General features: G+C 38.5%; 1 protein-coding gene across 3 annotated transcripts in view; it reads right to left on the bottom strand.

Annotated features, from left to right (window-relative positions):
- Positions 1-765: 765 nt before the first annotated feature.
- The window catches only part of cep128 (centrosomal protein 128), a 27,980-nt gene continuing 11,103 nt past the window's right edge, over positions 766-17,642 (bottom strand). Inside the window, exons 14-24 of one of the 3 annotated variants that reach the window (XR_015091008.1) lie at positions 16,253-16,711; positions 14,142-14,303; positions 13,412-13,567; positions 11,662-11,718; positions 9,923-10,115; positions 7,429-7,478; positions 5,412-5,435; positions 3,924-3,970; positions 3,693-3,806; positions 2,500-2,608; positions 766-1,306 (exon numbers count right to left, since the gene is read on the bottom strand). Coding sequence is in view for 2 of the 3 variants with exons in the window: in XM_086061875.1 (XP_085918001.1) it covers positions 1,212-1,306; positions 2,500-2,608; positions 3,693-3,806; positions 3,893-3,970; positions 5,412-5,435; positions 7,429-7,478; positions 9,923-10,115; positions 11,662-11,718; positions 13,412-13,567; positions 14,142-14,303; positions 16,253-16,711 (1,497 nt within the window). In the remaining variant the exon portion in view is untranslated. Of the gene's footprint in view, positions 1,307-2,499; positions 2,609-3,692; positions 3,807-3,892; positions 3,971-5,390; positions 5,436-7,428; positions 7,479-9,922; positions 10,116-11,661; positions 11,719-13,411; positions 13,568-14,141; positions 14,304-16,252; positions 16,712-17,642 lie in introns of those variants that run through there. The other 2 variants (XM_086061875.1, XM_086061876.1) reach the window with 2 other exon arrangements.

The following is a 17,642-nucleotide window of genomic DNA, read 5'->3' as shown; positions in this document are numbered from 1 at the left end:
CACGTTTGGTGTTTAATGTACCATTCGCCAACATGTCTCTGATGTCTGGTGTGGACATCAATAATGATTTATTATAATAATATTATAATTTTAATGAATTATAATAAATGCAATGATTTTTTTCGCCGTTTCGGTTTTCGGTCAAGCATTTCTTATTTTCGGTTTTGGCCCAAAAATGTCATTTCGGTGCATCCCTAATTATAGCTACGGGATTCAAACCTTAAGTTGCCTATTTATTGATTTCAATCCTTTAAACTGCAATGGGGTCGACAAGTTGAAGCCTGGCTTAGTGCAAGATGCTAAAATTGAGCTACTACTTACAGGTAATGTTGTAGACCAGCAAAGCAGGCAGTGTCAGATAAAGGATGGTAGATGACATCTTGATGAAGGTACTAGACAGTATTCTGATAATACCTAGAATGTGGTACATTGAAAAAAAATTAAACGTATGCTTCAACAACGATAAACTAAAATACTGGTTCAGTAGTAACCGAGATAGATTGGGTAAGATAACTCACCTTTGACAATGGACAGGAAAATCCTCAAGTCTATAAAAGAGCAAGCAGCTCCAAAGAGATTCTATAGAGGAATATTTACACAGCAGGCTCCACTAGAAGGTAGTTCTCTCTTGTTTGATTTAATCAATGAAATATTTTAAGAAAGTATGAATAAATATCTCTCGGCGGGAAAAGCTGCAGTCTCTTGCTGCATAGCAAACAAACACTGAAATGAATCAGCACCAGGGGTTCCTTAAAAAAACAAACATTAAGCCCCGTCAGGATTTATTTGAAGTGCGTGTACTTCCTCACAGTTCCTAAAAAATACACTTCAGTGGTTGTTTTACAAATATATGACACAACGAAAATACTATCATGATGACACATTGTTGAAAGAAATGGAAAAGGCACTGGTGAGCTCTTCAGTGGTGTTTGTTGTGTTAAACCGAGGCACTGCAGCAGCTCCAAACACATTGGCATATGCAGCATACACTCGATGGCATAAATAACTAAGTACATAAATTTACATTCAGATGTGTAAACTGAATCAGCATTCCCTCTCTGTTACAGGCTCAAAGTCACACATTTGGGGGATGGCACCGTCGGTGGTCGTGTGCTTGAGGTAGTCAGAAGGGTTCGAGCTGGTGCAGTCAAGTTGTGGTAGAGCACCGGTTGAGTGTGTGCAGAAAGACACCCATGAAACACAAAGCAAGTTTACTTGTAGTTGAGCTGTGAAGGGTCTGTGAGAAATGTGCCCATGTTGGCTGCGGAGTCGTCCAAGTCGGAAGTGGTCAGGCGTTTGTGTGGAGCTAGGAGAAAACAGCAAATCCTGCAGGTTAGTCATTCTGAAACGGGGTCCTCGCTTTACGTAGGAAAAGGAACCAGACAATTTTCTGTTTTCCAGTTGAATGCTTTAAATTTCTGGCCTGAAAGTGTTTCTCGTACAAATATTTACTGTGATTGAAACTTGACTACTATGAGTTGGCAGCCCATTCTCACTTGCGTACAAACTCAAGTTACATCGCTAGTGTTCCAACGGCTGTAAACTGAGTGAGGACCCTCTACAATAAAATATTTACACATCCCAGTCGTACTGTAACATTTCTACATCAGGCATGTGTCAGAATGTTTTTTACTGAAAGTGTGAGGATACATGTATTCGTACTTTCTGTATACTTGTTCTCAACAAGGTGCCGACTGTGACTCTTAGAATTGTGCAAAAACTACTGAAACATTGAATAAGTGTCTTCAAATGTTACAGAAGGTCAAACAAACTAAGTTCACCTCTAAAGGTTAGAGGACATTTTATGTTCATCCTGAAATTTCATCTAACAGCTGAATATTCTTGGACATTAAATTCACAGTGTTGCACTTTTCTTTAAAAACATAATTTATTTATTTTTTTTACAATACAGCCTCAGCCCAGAATGGGATATTCCTGTATTAAAAAAAAACGTACACACAACACCCCATTAATGATGATGTGATTTATTTATTTTTTTACTTAAAAACAAAAAATACATTACATGGTGTGTGTAACGTGAGAACCACTGTTTGTTTTTAGTTCCTATGAACATGTTCTGATAAATATGCATTCAGGGAAAAGTCTCCAGTCCTTTTGATTTGAGCGTGACAAATATTGGAACTCTGGCCTGATACTCATAACAGAGACATTGGATTTTCTCATGAATAACTACATTTACTGTTATACTGATCTATTCCTTGGCCACTCTCAATCTAGCAATACAAGTTGCAGTAATTTATGAAAGTCCAGTAGAAATGATATCTGAAAACAATATGTATTGATTTGATCTTTGGACTTGGCTACGCCAGCAATCACGTGTCATATATAATCATAAAAATCAATATTGTTATGCCTTTGATATGCTCTATGAATTTGAATGTTAACTTTCCTGGGATTAGTCTCTAAATGAACACGTTAGTCAATTTATATTTGAATTAATAAGCATTTTTGTTTGTTAATAATCCATATAAAACTCACACAGCGTATCAGATCTCCCAGAGCTGCCAAATAATGCGTTGGGGCTCTTAATGGAGGAAGCCAGGACAGCGAGCCTCATACTCCTGGAAGTGGCATCTAACTTCTCCTCCTGGAAGACACAACAACCTCATAAGAGATGAAACATCATCTTGTTTATTGTCATCATCAAAGTTATCTGATTTCCATTCTTGGGTTTCCCCCCTAAACAAACAAAATGTGCGTGACATAATTGTAACAATGCAAAAGCATCAAAAGACTCCCATTTGAGATGCGATCTGTCAGAATAGCTGAGGCGTTTTTTAAATGTCATCAGCGCTCAAAAGCCAACATTAATTTGTTCACGGCTCTCCTGGCAATCTTGAAAGCAGAGAAAGTGCCTGGTAACATTCACGTTATGTTAAGTATGCCACATATAAACCTCTAGAAGGCATGTGGACTTATATCCATTAATGCAAGATTTAAATGTGGTGTGCAATGGCACTACAGGGCCAAGCTAAACTCAACTAAAGTCAACTTGTTTTTTGTCAGATGACTTCTCCTAAAGTGCCGATCACACTTACACTCACACACCTTAAACATTTCTTGACCATAATATGTTATATGTGGCGTCACTAGTCCAAACATGACATTCTGATATTGCATTTGTGGCATATGAGTTATAAAGCATAATCCAGCCATTTTTATCCATCTCAGGGGGCGGCCATTTTGCCACTTGCTGTCGACTGAAAATGACATCACAGTTGCTCAGGGGTCAGGCAATTACCAATCACAGCTCACTTGTTTTCTGAAGCTGAGCAGTCTGATCTGTGATTGGTTGTTACCTGAGACCTGAGCAACACTGATGTCATCTTCAGTCGACAGCAAAATGGCCACCCCCTGAGATGGGATAAAAATGGCTGGATTTTGCTGTTTAACTCATATTTCACTAACACAATTAACTAGAATACCATATTTAGACCAGTAGGCCTACATAGAACATATTATTGTCCCAAAAAATTGGGGTTTGAAATCCCCTTTAATGTTAGCCTCCTTCGCTAAAATCAAAAGTCTGGTGCAATACCAACATTGACCTGTGAGAGTCAGCATTTTAGCATTTCGATTATCAGTGATGTATTGCTTAAAACATGGCAAAATGTTGCTTGTGAGCAGTCTCTGGTAAGACACAAACTCAATGGTATGTGTGTGTGTGTTACCCTGCACTCATGAATTTTGCGTTTCGACTCATCAAGCTGGTTCTGCAGGTCCCAGACGATTTCTTTGTGTTTGCTGTAGCACTGCTCGACCACTTCCTTCTGCCGTTGGGACTCCTGATGGCATCAGATGGAAGCCATGTAAATACCGGATATTATATTAAGCATTGCCTCCCAATACGTATGCACAAAACAAATTGTACCTCTAAGTCTTTGAAATTGTCCAGCACATACCGCTTCTCTGGTATTAACTTCAAGTAGTCCATTGCTGCTCTTGAGTTCTAGTAACGGAAAGATAAAAAACAGCTATTCATCTAACAGTAAACAACGCACATGGACGTCTATTAATTGCTTACAATATAATTTTAAAACTTGAAGAACAAAAAAAACAATTAGGAGATATGTTAAGAATCAAAGCCACTAAATAACAAGCTTCCCGCTCTTAATTGTGCCTCAAGTTTCTTTAAATAATGTATACAGACTTGCTCAGAATAAAGCCGAGGGAAAGTGAAATGAAACATCATTTCCAGTCCAAGGCTCATCTGAAGCGATGATTACATGCGACGGCTGCACGCCTGCGTCAGATCTCTGTGGATAATAACAGCTCTGGATCATGTGACGCCGTCTTTGGATTTGCGCAGATGATGGAAAGAAGCTGTCCAGTAACAATGGCGCACGCTTGCCACCGTTATTGTTCCTTTCATGGTAAACCAGAATGGGATCTTGTCCCTGTGCATTATCTCCTGCACCCACATGTTCACTCACTGCAGTGACTTTGGGCTCGCTGTTGAATCTATGCAGATTCTAATGATGCTGGCACTATTCCTTTTGTATTCAGCTGTTGTAAATGGTTAAGAAAACCGCACGCTTGAGCGCCAACAGGCATAATGTTCTTCCGCGGGCCAATAGAAAAGCTAATTGTGGACATTTGTCAGCTTGCTGTCGTTTTTTGATGAAGGGACCTCTTAAACAGCGGCACATTGGATTTCTCTTGCCATTGCGTCTTTTAATAGCCTCCTGACCCGAGTCAGATGGAGGCATTTGGCTGAAAAGATGCGGTTGTTACATTGTGCCACACTGATTGCTACACACTGGACGACACCCGTCCAGGCAGAGGAGAAAGTGGGTCGATGCGTGCTACTGTTGCAGAAATGATTGAACTTGATGGTGGTCCGCAGTCGCTGGCTAACTAACAGGAGACTGGAGGGGGCAAGCCAGCTGCATAACTCCAAGAGATGGACAGCTTATTTTCCAAAAACAAGCTTGACTGTTTCAGTTCATTCTCAGTTAATTCAGGGCTAAAATTTACAGATGAACAGATGTCCACGTAGATTTAAGCTACTTTTTCTTAACCCTGGGTTTGATCGAACCCAAGGGGTTGAGTGAGTCAGTCTCAGGTCAAGACACAGACACACGCACAACTTATATGATTCATGATGATTAACCCTGATTGGAAACTCAAAATAGTAAATCTCCCCTCATTAAACAACCAGAGGGAAGAGGCTACCAAGCATTTGCCATATGTACTCCTACACGGTTGCAAAATGCTGTGCAAGCTAACAGTAATGTAAAACTAAAACTTAGATTGTCGATTTTTCTTCTCTGAAAGGGAATATATTGCGTTCTTGAAATAGCAGCATCTTATAAGCTTTCAAATGTGATATAACCAGAGCTGAACTACAATTTTGATGTTTAGCTTACTTGTATCCACTAAGACCTTACCATCTCGAGATCCAAAACACGATCCTGCAAAGACAAAAGATGGCAGAAGATCACAAAATTGCCACGGGCAAACTAGCATGAGGGGACAGAAAAGACAGCTGTGTAGAGATGAGAGACATTAAGGCCAGGCAATTTGCACCAACAGTAAAAGTGGATTATGCGTGTGGGGTGTGGTGACAAGAGAGTAGACAATAAATGAGAAACGAGGGACAGAAATGTAAGAGATTTTCAAAATTTCCTGACTGCTCACCTGACTGATGTCCCCTCGCTAACAGAGCATGTAAGTGATGCTATGATTTTTGACTGCCATTCTAACACACACCTGCGTCTCCCCCATCTCTTTGACATGCATTGGCAGTTTCTAACAAGGGTTTCCTTTACCCCATCGCCCCCACCCCCCCCACCCACTTGTCTTTCCAATTTGCTTTCCGCATCTCTCCCTTCTCATCCTTCATAATTAATGGCTCGACTGGGTACGAGACAGCTGAATAATTGCACACGAGTTTTGCCAGGTGCCGTCGAGTGTTAACAGATGGATCCCAGGTATCCAACTCTTGGCAAGTGAATGTCTACGTCTGGTGGTGGTGCACAAAAGGGCAATGGAGGTGATGGGGCGGGGGGGGTCGATCCAACACCTCAGTGAAGGTGATGGTGGATGTTGCGGCACAGTGGGATAGAGACAAGGCCACCGGTAGCTTTCAAACAGCAAGACCTCATGTCTGCTGCAATTAACTATTTGTCCAGGCATGGCTGCAAGATGTGTCACGCTCAGAGCTGTGCACTCAAGTGTGCAGCAAACGCATCACAGATGACCAAAGGTCCCTGTTGTTTTACTCCAGTGGATACGCATGTTTGTTTTTAATACAATCAAGTTAAAGAAAAAAATACACATGCGCTTGAAAATAAAATAAAATGTAGTTCTGGTGATGTTAGTTAAAATGGGTAATTTACAGGGGATGGTACACTCACTGGTCAATTTATTAAGTACACCTCCACAATATACTTCTTAACTCATTCAAACCCAAAAACGTGTAAATATGTTTTTTAATGTGTCATCCACTCCCAAAACGTATTTATACGTTTTTTTGTTTTTTTATGCACGAGCAAACAAGGCTTTGATGTAGCTTCTGACCTGAAGAGGTGGCTTAAAGCAATGGTAGGTTTTTTTAAACGGCCAGCAGGTGGCAGCAGAGTATAAGAGATCAGCCAGGGCCATGTTGCAACAAGCTCTTTTTGCCAGTGTTTTCAACAGGAATGTGAATAATGATGAAACTTTGTTATATCCTAATGCTAATTGCTGCAAAACGGAAGCAGATACAAATATACGTTTTTACCCCTGATGAAAGAAGAGACACTAATCTTTCTTTTGGTAGGTTCCATGTTTTTATAGCAATAGAAAACAATATTCTGTAGGCCTTGCAAAATCAGTCAAAATCCAGTAAAACAGCCAGGAGCAAGGGGGCTGCTTCAGTGAAAATGGTTGGGAGTGAATGAGTGAAAAAAACAATTTTAAATATTTCCAGGTTCATACTGTGTTCCCCTTGTGTTTACCCCACCCGCTTACATTTTTGTTTTTTTCATCTAAGACACGCAGGGCGCTGACAGGCAACCCGCCTGGCTTACCGTTCTGTCTCCCTCTGTTGGTCATATTTGTTTTCATGTTGATCAATAAAGTCATCATAATATGAATCAATAAGGTATTTAATCAACAGTATGGAATGGATATAGTTAAATTCTAATCAATTTACACAATTAATGGTAAATAAACCCAGTTTAAAGTCAAGAAAGTCATTTTAATATTGCCAGAGATTTTTTTTTTTACACTATTACACATTAAAAAGTATGATTCAAAAAGCAGTTGATCTTTCTTTTTTGGATTGCACCTGATTCAATTTCCTGATCAAGTCATACCGTGGTCTCCCTCATCACTGACTTCTAATGCCCCCCCCCCCCCAACTTTAATCATACAAATACACAGAGAAAATACAAAGTGAAGTAAAGAACAATGCATGCCAACCTGAAGGCTTCTCATTTCTTCGTCTTTCTTGCGATTGCCCTCCAGCAGTTCTTAACGAAAAGCAGAAGAGTTTGGACATGTGTTAGTGTTACATCGTTTTTTAATTAATGTCATGGAACTGGCAAACTTAATCAGTGAATATGATATATAAACCATCTAAGTTAAAAAGTCTAGAATACATAACAAACGTATTTCAATTTAAAAAACAGTATTGTTTTTATCCAAACAAATCTTGTTTCTGCTTGCTGATAATTGCAGCCCCAAATTGTTTTCAGGCGCAATTACTGATTGTTTGCCTAATTAGATATTTGGTAACTGGTTGTATTTCACACTACCACAATATTTACACATTTTGCTTTGCATGATTATTTGCTCAATTAACCTTGCAAGCTGTGTCAATTAACTGCCAGCAACACATTAAAGCATGAATCCAAATGAGAATAAATGTTCAAATACATTTTAAATCAATGTTGTGAAAATGATCTGAAAGTAAAATTGTTCCAGTGATTACACTTGCTGTGCTATGTTGCTTGATATTAGTTGCAGAGTTGAGTAAATGCTTGCAGAATTGGAAATGGTTTCAAAAGCATCTTCACTGAGCCTTAAGTGCCTCCTAATGTGAGAAGAGCTCCCCTGACAAATAAACGGAAAACACTTGATGTCTCCAGCTGCTTTTCTCCAACCATTTGCCCAAGTGTTCCACAAACATTTACTTGTAGTTGTGAACCATACAAAATGTTTATTTGCTCACCTCAAATTCAAAGTGGAATATGTTACAACCTGGGGAAGACTACACCTCTATCTCTTTAAGCATGGAAACAAAATAGATTTGAAAAAAACAAATTTTTGACATGAATAACTCATCTCTACAACTGATCTTTAAATTAGCTCACGTTTTAGTTCTGAAACAAGGAAAGGAATATTGTACAGATGACACATATCACCTATTTAATATATTTTCATCAGGTCAAGCAATGTTCCAAATAGAGATAAATAATAAATACGTGCAGGGAATAGTTCTGCTGACTGGTGCCATTAACAACCAGTCGCCCGAGGTGAGCAATTAAGTGGCTTTAATAAAAACATTGATCACATTAGAATTTGATGGACAAGTCTACCGTCATACTCTCGCAAAGGTTATTAGGGTTCAGCTGCGGTAATTGTAACGTCACCTTGTTGACTAGCAGACGAGCCAAAAATATGTATAATATTAATACACATGTATAACAGAACGTATGGTGTTCCATAGGGTTCAATTCTGGGGCCACTGCTATTTTCATTCTATCTGCTGCCCCGGGGTTCCATCTTTAAAAAACAGTGGTGGTTGTTTTAAAGTCAGAATTTAGCAGTAATGAATTTAATAACAATGCATATATCTGGGGTCTGGAGACTGGGGTCAAGTTGTATTTTACAATTTTAAAAATGTGCAGATGTTACTTCATGTTAAAGATTAGATAGCGCTTAATATGAAAAGAAAAATGCACTGAACTGTCACCGTCTTACAAATGCAATTATGCCATGTAGCGGCAGAAAAATGACCTCAACACAAATTAATATCACACTCGTTTTTTACATGACATATTTTTAATTTTAACTAAATTTTATGAGTTATTATGAAATTGCTGTCTCAATGACTAAAAGATGCAGCCACATTTCTATTAGCTTATTATTTTTTTCTACTTTTATGTTAACAAGAGTATGAAAACATTTTATTGTACAATTAGAACAGATATAAAATTTGCGTTTAATCGTGAGTTAACTATTGAAATCATGCAATTAATTACGATTAAAGATTTTAATCGCCTGACACCCCTAATCCTAACTGCATGATTTGCAAGGCCAAGTTGAGCAATTCTAGTCACAAAACCTGGTGAGGTTCAGTACTTTCAACAAAGCTAAGAACCACTTATCTATATAACATCAGTAATTCAATTTCCTATCAAAGAGATGGAAGCAACTTTTGTATAAATGGCTGATTGGTTCCAGCCATGCTGATGCTGTCGGCCCTGGGCGTCCGGGACTATAAAACCAGCTGACCTGCTGATGAAATGATTCTTTAGTCTTGATAATCTAGACATCTCATTATTACTGGTTGAGAGATGAAGTGTGTGATATGCTGAGAAGAGTTTCTGCCGAGGTGAAAGAGAGGAAACGAACAGATAAGATCTGAGACGCAGACACAATTTATAAGGATCACAGAGTCAAGCAGAAGCTATTAAAAAGGGTCAAATTCCAAAGAACAATTTTTATTACGCTGATGCCATTTTAAATTAAAAACTGTATTTTTAAATCTGCTAATGTTTAACAGAAATGGATGAATTCCTTACATTTGCACTTTTTTTTTTTACGGTATTCAGAATACCGTATTCTGAATTAATGAAGTCATCTGCTTGCTAACAAAAAAAAACTGATAAATACAATACATCTCAAATGCTCCATGACAGTGACTCATTGACACTTACGCTACAGCAATAGCAGTGACGTGATTGTGTACCTTTTTTTTCAGTGCTGATGGAGAGTAGCAGCTTTTCTTGTTCGTCCAGGCGCTGCAAGAGAGCATCTCGGTCAGAGCCCCGAGTCTGCCTGAGTGCTTTTAGCTCATCCCTGGTGTGCTTGTGCTGCATCCTCAGGCGCTGTTCTCTTGTGTCATGCTCTCGCACCTCCTCACGCAGCCAGCGGATCTTGGCCTGGTTAGTTAGAAGAGACAAATGAGGAAATATTAGCGTGTCTTCTTTTTTCTATATTTCTATCTGTTTCCGTTTTGCAGCAATTAGAATTATTCACAAATCTGTTTAAAACTGTGGGGAAAACAGCTTTTTGCAACATCCTGGTTGATCTCTTATACTCTGCTGCTACCTGCTGGCCGTTTTTGTAATAACTACGATTGCTTCAACCGTTCCCCTTAGTTCAGAGGCTGCATCAAAGCCTTCTCTAGCAATAAAAAAAACATTTAAAAAAAACTATGTATAAATACGTTTTTTGGGATACTGGTAATATTTAAAATAGAACGTTTTTGGGAGCAAATAATGCTGCGACATGTACAAACCCCAATTCTAATTAAGTACGTTGTGTAATAACAAGTAAATAGAATAGAATGACTTTCAAATCTTTTCAACCTGCATTCAACTGAATACACTATAAAATTTAAAGGGAAAGTCAAGTAAACAAAATTTCTTTATAAGTTTTATGTGTCCCCACTCCCCACTAGTCTAAACAAAGCATTTTGATGAATGCTGCTTTTGAAATAAGCAGAAAATTCACCCATTTTTATCCATTTCAGGAGGCGGCAATTTTGCCACTTACTGTCGACCGAAAATTATATCACAGTCGTTCAGGGCTCAGTTTGTGAACATCACATGACCAAACCCAGAAAACAGGTAAGCCATTAACGGTCATTACATTCCCGATCGGGAATGCACTCACCCAAACTTAAAATAAGCGTAAAAATAGGCCGATACCACAACACCGATACCGCTTAACCAGCCTGACATATGGTTCCACGGAGTAGGAGCCATGTTAGCAATTTGGGACTTCAGGTAAACATGGCTGACTGCCAATTATGTATGCATGATGCATTCATTGTGCATAATTTTGACAACAACTACATGTCCTTTAGTGAGCTACATGTATAATATTAACATATTTGATTTGGAAAGCTGTAAATTATATTTCTAAGACAATAAAAATACATACATATATTTGTATAGGCCTACATGTCTATATTATTGTGTACTTCATAACTTGTTATGTCAATACGTGCTCACTAACCCTCAAACCCATTCACACCTTCAAGTGCATCACTCTTTGCAGATGCAAATATGAAACAACTATCCAGAAGCTTTCAGTCAAGTCAACCAACCACTGTGAATGAACTTGCAAAACAACAATAAATGCTGTGACAGGACAAGAGCTATTAAAATAATCCTACAATAACACTGGAAAGGAGTCATATTATTTGATCTATCGTTGAAGCCATACAAAACTTAGATCTAAAACTGACATTGGCATGATGACAATAACTGCCAATAATTATAAGTAATTGTTCTGGACAGCAGGTTTAATTTTAGAAAACATTTGTGTTAGACGAGCAAAAAAAATGTTTCATTCATTCGTTTCCTTACTATAGAGGTATCCCAACAGCGATGCACTCTTTATCTTATGTTGTGTAATTGAATTTGGTAGAAAACATCCCTTGGTTGGTTGAAAGAGTAACACTGCATGCAATAATCATACCTTTGTCTCTGCCAGCCAAAAAGAGGCGTCTTTTACTGATCCAGCTTTCTTAGATGCCTGTTAAAACAAACAGAGGCAATTGTGACCTTTTCTGCATGCAAGCAACACAAAAATGGAAAATAATGTACCAGTTATGAATGAATTTGTAAGATCTTGGTGCTTTTTTCTTTTTCTATTAAGTGCTATCTAATGAATTAACTTGTGAATTCTGCACATTTTTTAAATTACAATACAACTTGACCAGAGTCTTTACAAATATATGCATTATTATTAAATTTATTACTGCTAAGTATTGACGTGGGCGTGTCTGCTGCGTTGTGCCTGGAATTCCCCCAGTACAGGCTTTCCAAGTAAGGGGCGGTCATTAATCGCACGTTAAAAAAATGAGTGCCGTTATAGGAAATTTATTAATTCGAAAGTAACACACTAATTTTGACACCTGTGCTTGTAAGCGACTAATAGTGTTTAGAACAGACAAACATTACTGCTTTAAGTCTGTGTCCAAACTTCAAACCATTTTCTCCTCAATTCCCGATCATATGACCATAAGAGGGTTTTGCTTAGATATATTTACATTCTGAAATGATAAAGAGGAATCCAAAAGGTCATTAACTCCAGTCAATAATCTTCCATTGTAGGTGGACGAATTAACCGAAGACCAACAAATTTTATTTCATGCAGTCAGTTGTGAAATTGAATTTTCTTCTTCACAATAGGACTGACCTGTTTTACTCTGGTAATATATTGGTAAATAAAAGCACATAACACATGCAGACATTTTTGCACGCAAATATACAATTAAACCTAAGGTTAGGTTAGACTAGGTTTAATGAACAAATGTGGCAAGAAGACATTCCATTTGAGGTCTTGACACACATCAACATCTCCGCATGGGCATCAGGCAACTTTTCCAAGCTGTCACTTCAAACCAGCTCTAAGCCAAACAGATATCCCAGGCAAGTGACTGCCACAAAAGTTCAAAGTGCATCTATGCAGTGTATCGAAGCAAAGGTCCCCTTCTGAGGGGATCCGCAAGCACTTGGCACAGGAGTGACTGAGTGAGGATACAAATGTTTTTTGTGATCAAAGGAAGCTCTGCTGCAGGAAAAAAAAACGTTTAAAAAAATCGAAGATAAAACGACTGTGAGTTGAAAGTGTTGTTGGCGGGAATGATGTGCACTTTTCTTATCTAAGCGTCTGTTTGTGGTTCACATGTATCGTTATTGTGCCGATACTGTACCTCTGTACTTGTACCGTTTTTTTAACGGCCAATTCACAACTCAATTCGAATCACCACCGATACATGAACAACCCTAGTAAGTACTCTTACTCGTACCTCGCATAGAATAACAAGGTAACAGAAACCTGACCAAGCCCATAACGGTTCATGGCTCCTCTCATTAGGCAAATCCCTTTGAGAGTTTGACTCCTTTCAAGATGACAGATCACAGATGATATATAGGGTGTTGACTTACGTGTCTGGCTCCATCAGTGCTGGTTCAGAATAAGGAATCTTATAAGAGCAGCTACAGAATAGCTGCGCTCATTAGCATAGTAGTGGGGAAGGAAATTAGCCTACATAAGGGAATAATGGTTGCAGATGGACAAAAGGGACATTTTTTGACACACTTCGAAACAATCTATCTGTCAGTGATGAAGGTGGAAAAAAAAAAAAAAAAAAAAAGTGATGAAGGTGGATGCATGGATGACGTACACCCATTGACAAAGATGGTAAAACAGCAGAAAGTACCTGGAAGTTGTCTTCACCATTCCTTGGCAGAGCTCCATCGAGTTCATCATTGATGGAGGAAAGAAGGGCGCCATGTTCTGCTTCCATCTCTGCCATCTTCTCTTCCACTTTAACAAGCTCTGATACTGTTGCATGCCTCCCTTCATCTGACCTGACCTATGGATGATTTGTGAATAATGAGAGTGCATACATTGATAAACAGACAACTTTAGTTATTAAAGTGTTAGTTGCTTTCCTCCTACACAAACAGACCTGGTTAACCATCTTCCTCCAGTCTGCTCTGTCAATAGTTTCAGGGTCTCTTCCAGGGCACAGTCAATCAATATGTCAGGGACACAGGAACTAACTGAAGTGTTGCCGGGGGGACGGTGGGTCATCATTCTGTCTCTTCATGATAAACTACCCACGTTACATGAATAACAGTCTCTCTTTTTTTCTCTATTCAGCCGATTTAGAGTCAATACATGGATGCCCTGAAGAGATTCTCCTACTTATGGGGCCTGTCAGAGAGGAGAGTGAAGACTCCATCTGTTGTTGTAAAACACCAACGATTTTATGAAGCGGCCCTTTCAAATAGTGCTGATATGGCACAAATGCAACCTTTTCAACCTTCTCAGGGATTGCATGATCACATGACGTTGAATACATGACTGTGTTAAAACCTCCTATCTTTTCTACATTGTTTTTTTTTTTTTTTTTTTTTTTACATAATTCAACTTTTTGCACTTACTTCATCCAGTTCCAGTTTAAGTAGCTGATACTTTTTGTAGAGGAGTGCATGTGCATCCTCTTTGGAGCTCAGCTGTGCAGCCAGCTTATCACACTCATCCTTCATCCTGTCCAACTTGACGCGCAGCACCTCGCACAACTTATTCTCTGACACGGCACCTGCCTAATGGAGAGCAGGTGAGTTTATGATTATCATGTTGTAGAGATGAAGGAAAGGATTGGACATAATCAAATTTACAAGTGAACCCTGAACCATCATTGAAAAATATTTCCCCGGGCTAGATTTTTGTTCCGAGCACGTTTTCTGAGGGAAGACCTGCTGGTCCATTAGGATAAAAAAATAAACTTTTCAGTTTTAGTTGGTAGCTACAAAGGCCCTTAAGTTTGCAATCAAATAACTATTTATCCTATATGTGCACACATGCCCAGATCACCTAGTGCTTACCAGGGTTATTATAGTTTTGAAATTTCATTTTAGTTAGTTTTTATTTAGTTTTGAGTTTTGTTTTTTAAATTTAGTTAGTTTTAATGAGTTTTCAGGGTGGTTCTGTTTTTATTAGTTTTAGTTATTTAAAAAATGCTTAGGTTTAAAAAAAAAGGTCTATTACTTGTGCGCAATACTGTATTTAAAAAACACCATAGTAAAATTAGAAAAGTAACCATTTTTTTTACCTAATGTTGCATTTCGGCTGAGTTAAATGGAAAAAAAGCAGACAAGCCGAGCCATTGAAGCCAAGCATGAAAAATTGTGGTATAGGAGCAACGTCATCTGAAGGTCCTTTTCTATTGGCTGCTGCTAGATGACGTCATTTCTGCGTGACACACTTTCAAACGTCCATATTTCGGTTAATATCAACATAAATCTACTTAAAATCATTCGCAAAGGCTCATGCATTAAATTAATTACCATAGACTAAAACGAGGACACTTTCACTATAATTACCGTTAGTTTTGTAAAACGTGAAATGTAGTTTCAGGTTTTGCTTTTTAAAAAGCATTTTTGTTTTTATTTTAGTTCATTAACAAAATAATTTTTTTGAATTTTTGTTTTAGGTTTTTGTTAACTAAAATAATAACCTTGGTGCTTTACAGATCTTACAGATTTCTATATAGAAGGACTGCATTATGAAATAAATGCATGGAGTACTAATTAAAGTGACATTAACAACATTTACTGAGAACTTGGGATGAACTGAGTGACAGTGAGAAAAAACATTTTTAAAAAGCAGATGGAAGGAAACAGACAGAAGGAAAATGCAAAATTAAAGCTGGGGGGGAGTGACAACTAAGGGAAGGGATTATGAGGGAAAGGGATGATACAGTGGAGGGGAAACCAAGAGAGAGCAAGGACAAGGAAAAACAACTATTTTAAGCTGTTTTTTTTGTTTTTTTTACCGCCCCAAAGTTAGCTGCAGCTAAACGGGAATATATGCTTCTAGGTATGCTCTTTGAATATTGGGTGGGCTTCTTAGGGACACACGCAGCACCCATGGGATAGATCTTAATACATTCTAGAACATGTCCTTGTCTTTGCTGAACTGAAATAACACCAATGAGGACAGCTAACGTGCTACATTCACCCATATCAGGGAGGACCATGCACCTGAAAAACAATGGACGAATCATCACTGCATATCCTCAAAACAGGGGTTAGAAGTTCAGCGCTGAACGCTTCAAGCGAGCGGAATTCCCCATCTACACTGCACTGCTTTAACGAGGCTCCAAGGGTCAGGTGAGTAGCGTTTCTATGTATACTCACGCCTGGAGCCTTGAAATGATCATGATTTACGCACACCATTCAGATGCCAGCTATGATTCACCCACTCACCCTCAGAAGCCAGTGTCTAAGCCAATAAGGACTTTTTTTTTTTTTTGCAGGGTAAATGTCTGAATTACCAGCCATTGATAAATAATTGTAGCGGATGGCACTCAATGTTACGTGCTGTAATGTGCTTCATAATTAGAAATTAGAAACTCTTGAGTACCACTAGTACTACATAAAAATAAAAATAAAATAATAATAATAATAATGATAACATTTTTTAAAAAAAAGACCTTCATACCAACAGATTTTTTCCTTAAAATTGCATGATTTTTTTTTTTTTACCGTACCTTAAAATCATTTAGTTGTGACTGTATTTCATCACGTTGCTGCCGGCAGAGCCGCAGCATGTCATGTATTTCCTGATTCTTTGTCTTGCCTTCTTCAATCGTGGCCTTCAGGTTGTCCAGCTCCTTCTGATGAACGTCTCTTTCGAGCTGCAGCTGTTTCCTCAGCGTGTCCGGCTGTTCCCGAACCACAGCCAGCTTGGCCTGCAAGTCCGCTGTGACCTTCTGAAGCTCCTTCTTGGAAGCTTCCGCCTCAGTCAAGCGGTGTGCTAGCTGGGCATGGGCTGAGGTCATTTGATTCAGCGTGACCTGGAGCTCAGCCTGCTTATTCTGGTGTCTCTGACTGAGACGGGTTTGCGCGTCAGCTTGTTCTACAAACCTCTGATTCTCTTCCCTCAGTCTTGCCAAGTTGTCCGACTGACGCCGAACTTCCACCTGAAGGGCAGCAGAGGACTCCTTCGCCTATGATTAGAAGTCCTCTTTAGATTCGGGGACAGGATTTATAAATGACTTAAAGCAACACTAAGGAACTTTCAGTTTGCGTTGATTATGGCGGCGCCACATGGATAAAAGCGGTATTGTTATGTCTGAAGGAAGACCACATTTCCTATGAGGACAAGTGCATTGCGTTGTTTTTTTGTTTTGTTTTTAGCTCACACCAGCTAGTGAAATCTGGGCCAATGTTGATCCTTAACTTTCCTTTTATCCGGGTAGCTTCCCTTTTCCTTTTTTGTCTCCTCAGACAAAACTTTTCACTTGTTTTGCAGCTTCTGCCAGCAAAGTAGTAATCTTACATCGACATTCAAATTGACTTCCGTCTTTTTAACGAATGGGGAAAGCGGGAAGTGACGTGTGCCATAAAGCATTCAAGCACATTTGTAGTGGCAGTGTTTCTACCATCCTCCTCAAAGTTGCTTAGTGCCAGTAAAAATGATACAGACCCCTCAGGCCACGGCAAAGGTACCATTTAACTAGTTTTAAGTCGATGTTTCATCAAAAGACTTATGAAAATATTTTATGAAGGTTGAAAAGTTTCTTAATGCTACTTTAACTCAAACTTAGCTTAATTTAAACATGTTGTTGTACAACGATGCTAACAGGCTGTTAATAGTCAGACTTTATTAATAATTTTAACGTGTGATTAATGACCACCCTTTACTTGGAAAGCCTGTTCCTGGGGAATTCCAGTCAGCAGACACGTCCACGTCAAAATTTAGTAGTAATAATGCATATATTTGTGGAATAAGTTGTATTTGACTATTTTAAAAAAAAAATGCAGAATTTCACAAATTATTTCATGTTAAAAATTTGCTCTTAATATGAAAAGTTAAAAGTAAAAAAATAATAATCCACTTTTATGTTAAGAAAAGTATGAAAACTTAATAAAATATTT

Source organism: Leptonotus elevatus, chromosome 18 (assembly GCF_054856555.1).
Source record: "Leptonotus elevatus isolate MCC_2025b chromosome 18, RoL_Lele_1.0, whole genome shotgun sequence".
NCBI lineage: Eukaryota > Metazoa > Chordata > Actinopteri > Syngnathiformes > Syngnathidae > Leptonotus > Leptonotus elevatus.
Note: the sequence above shows the minus strand (reverse complement) of the source record. Positions and strands in the feature narration are given on the sequence as shown.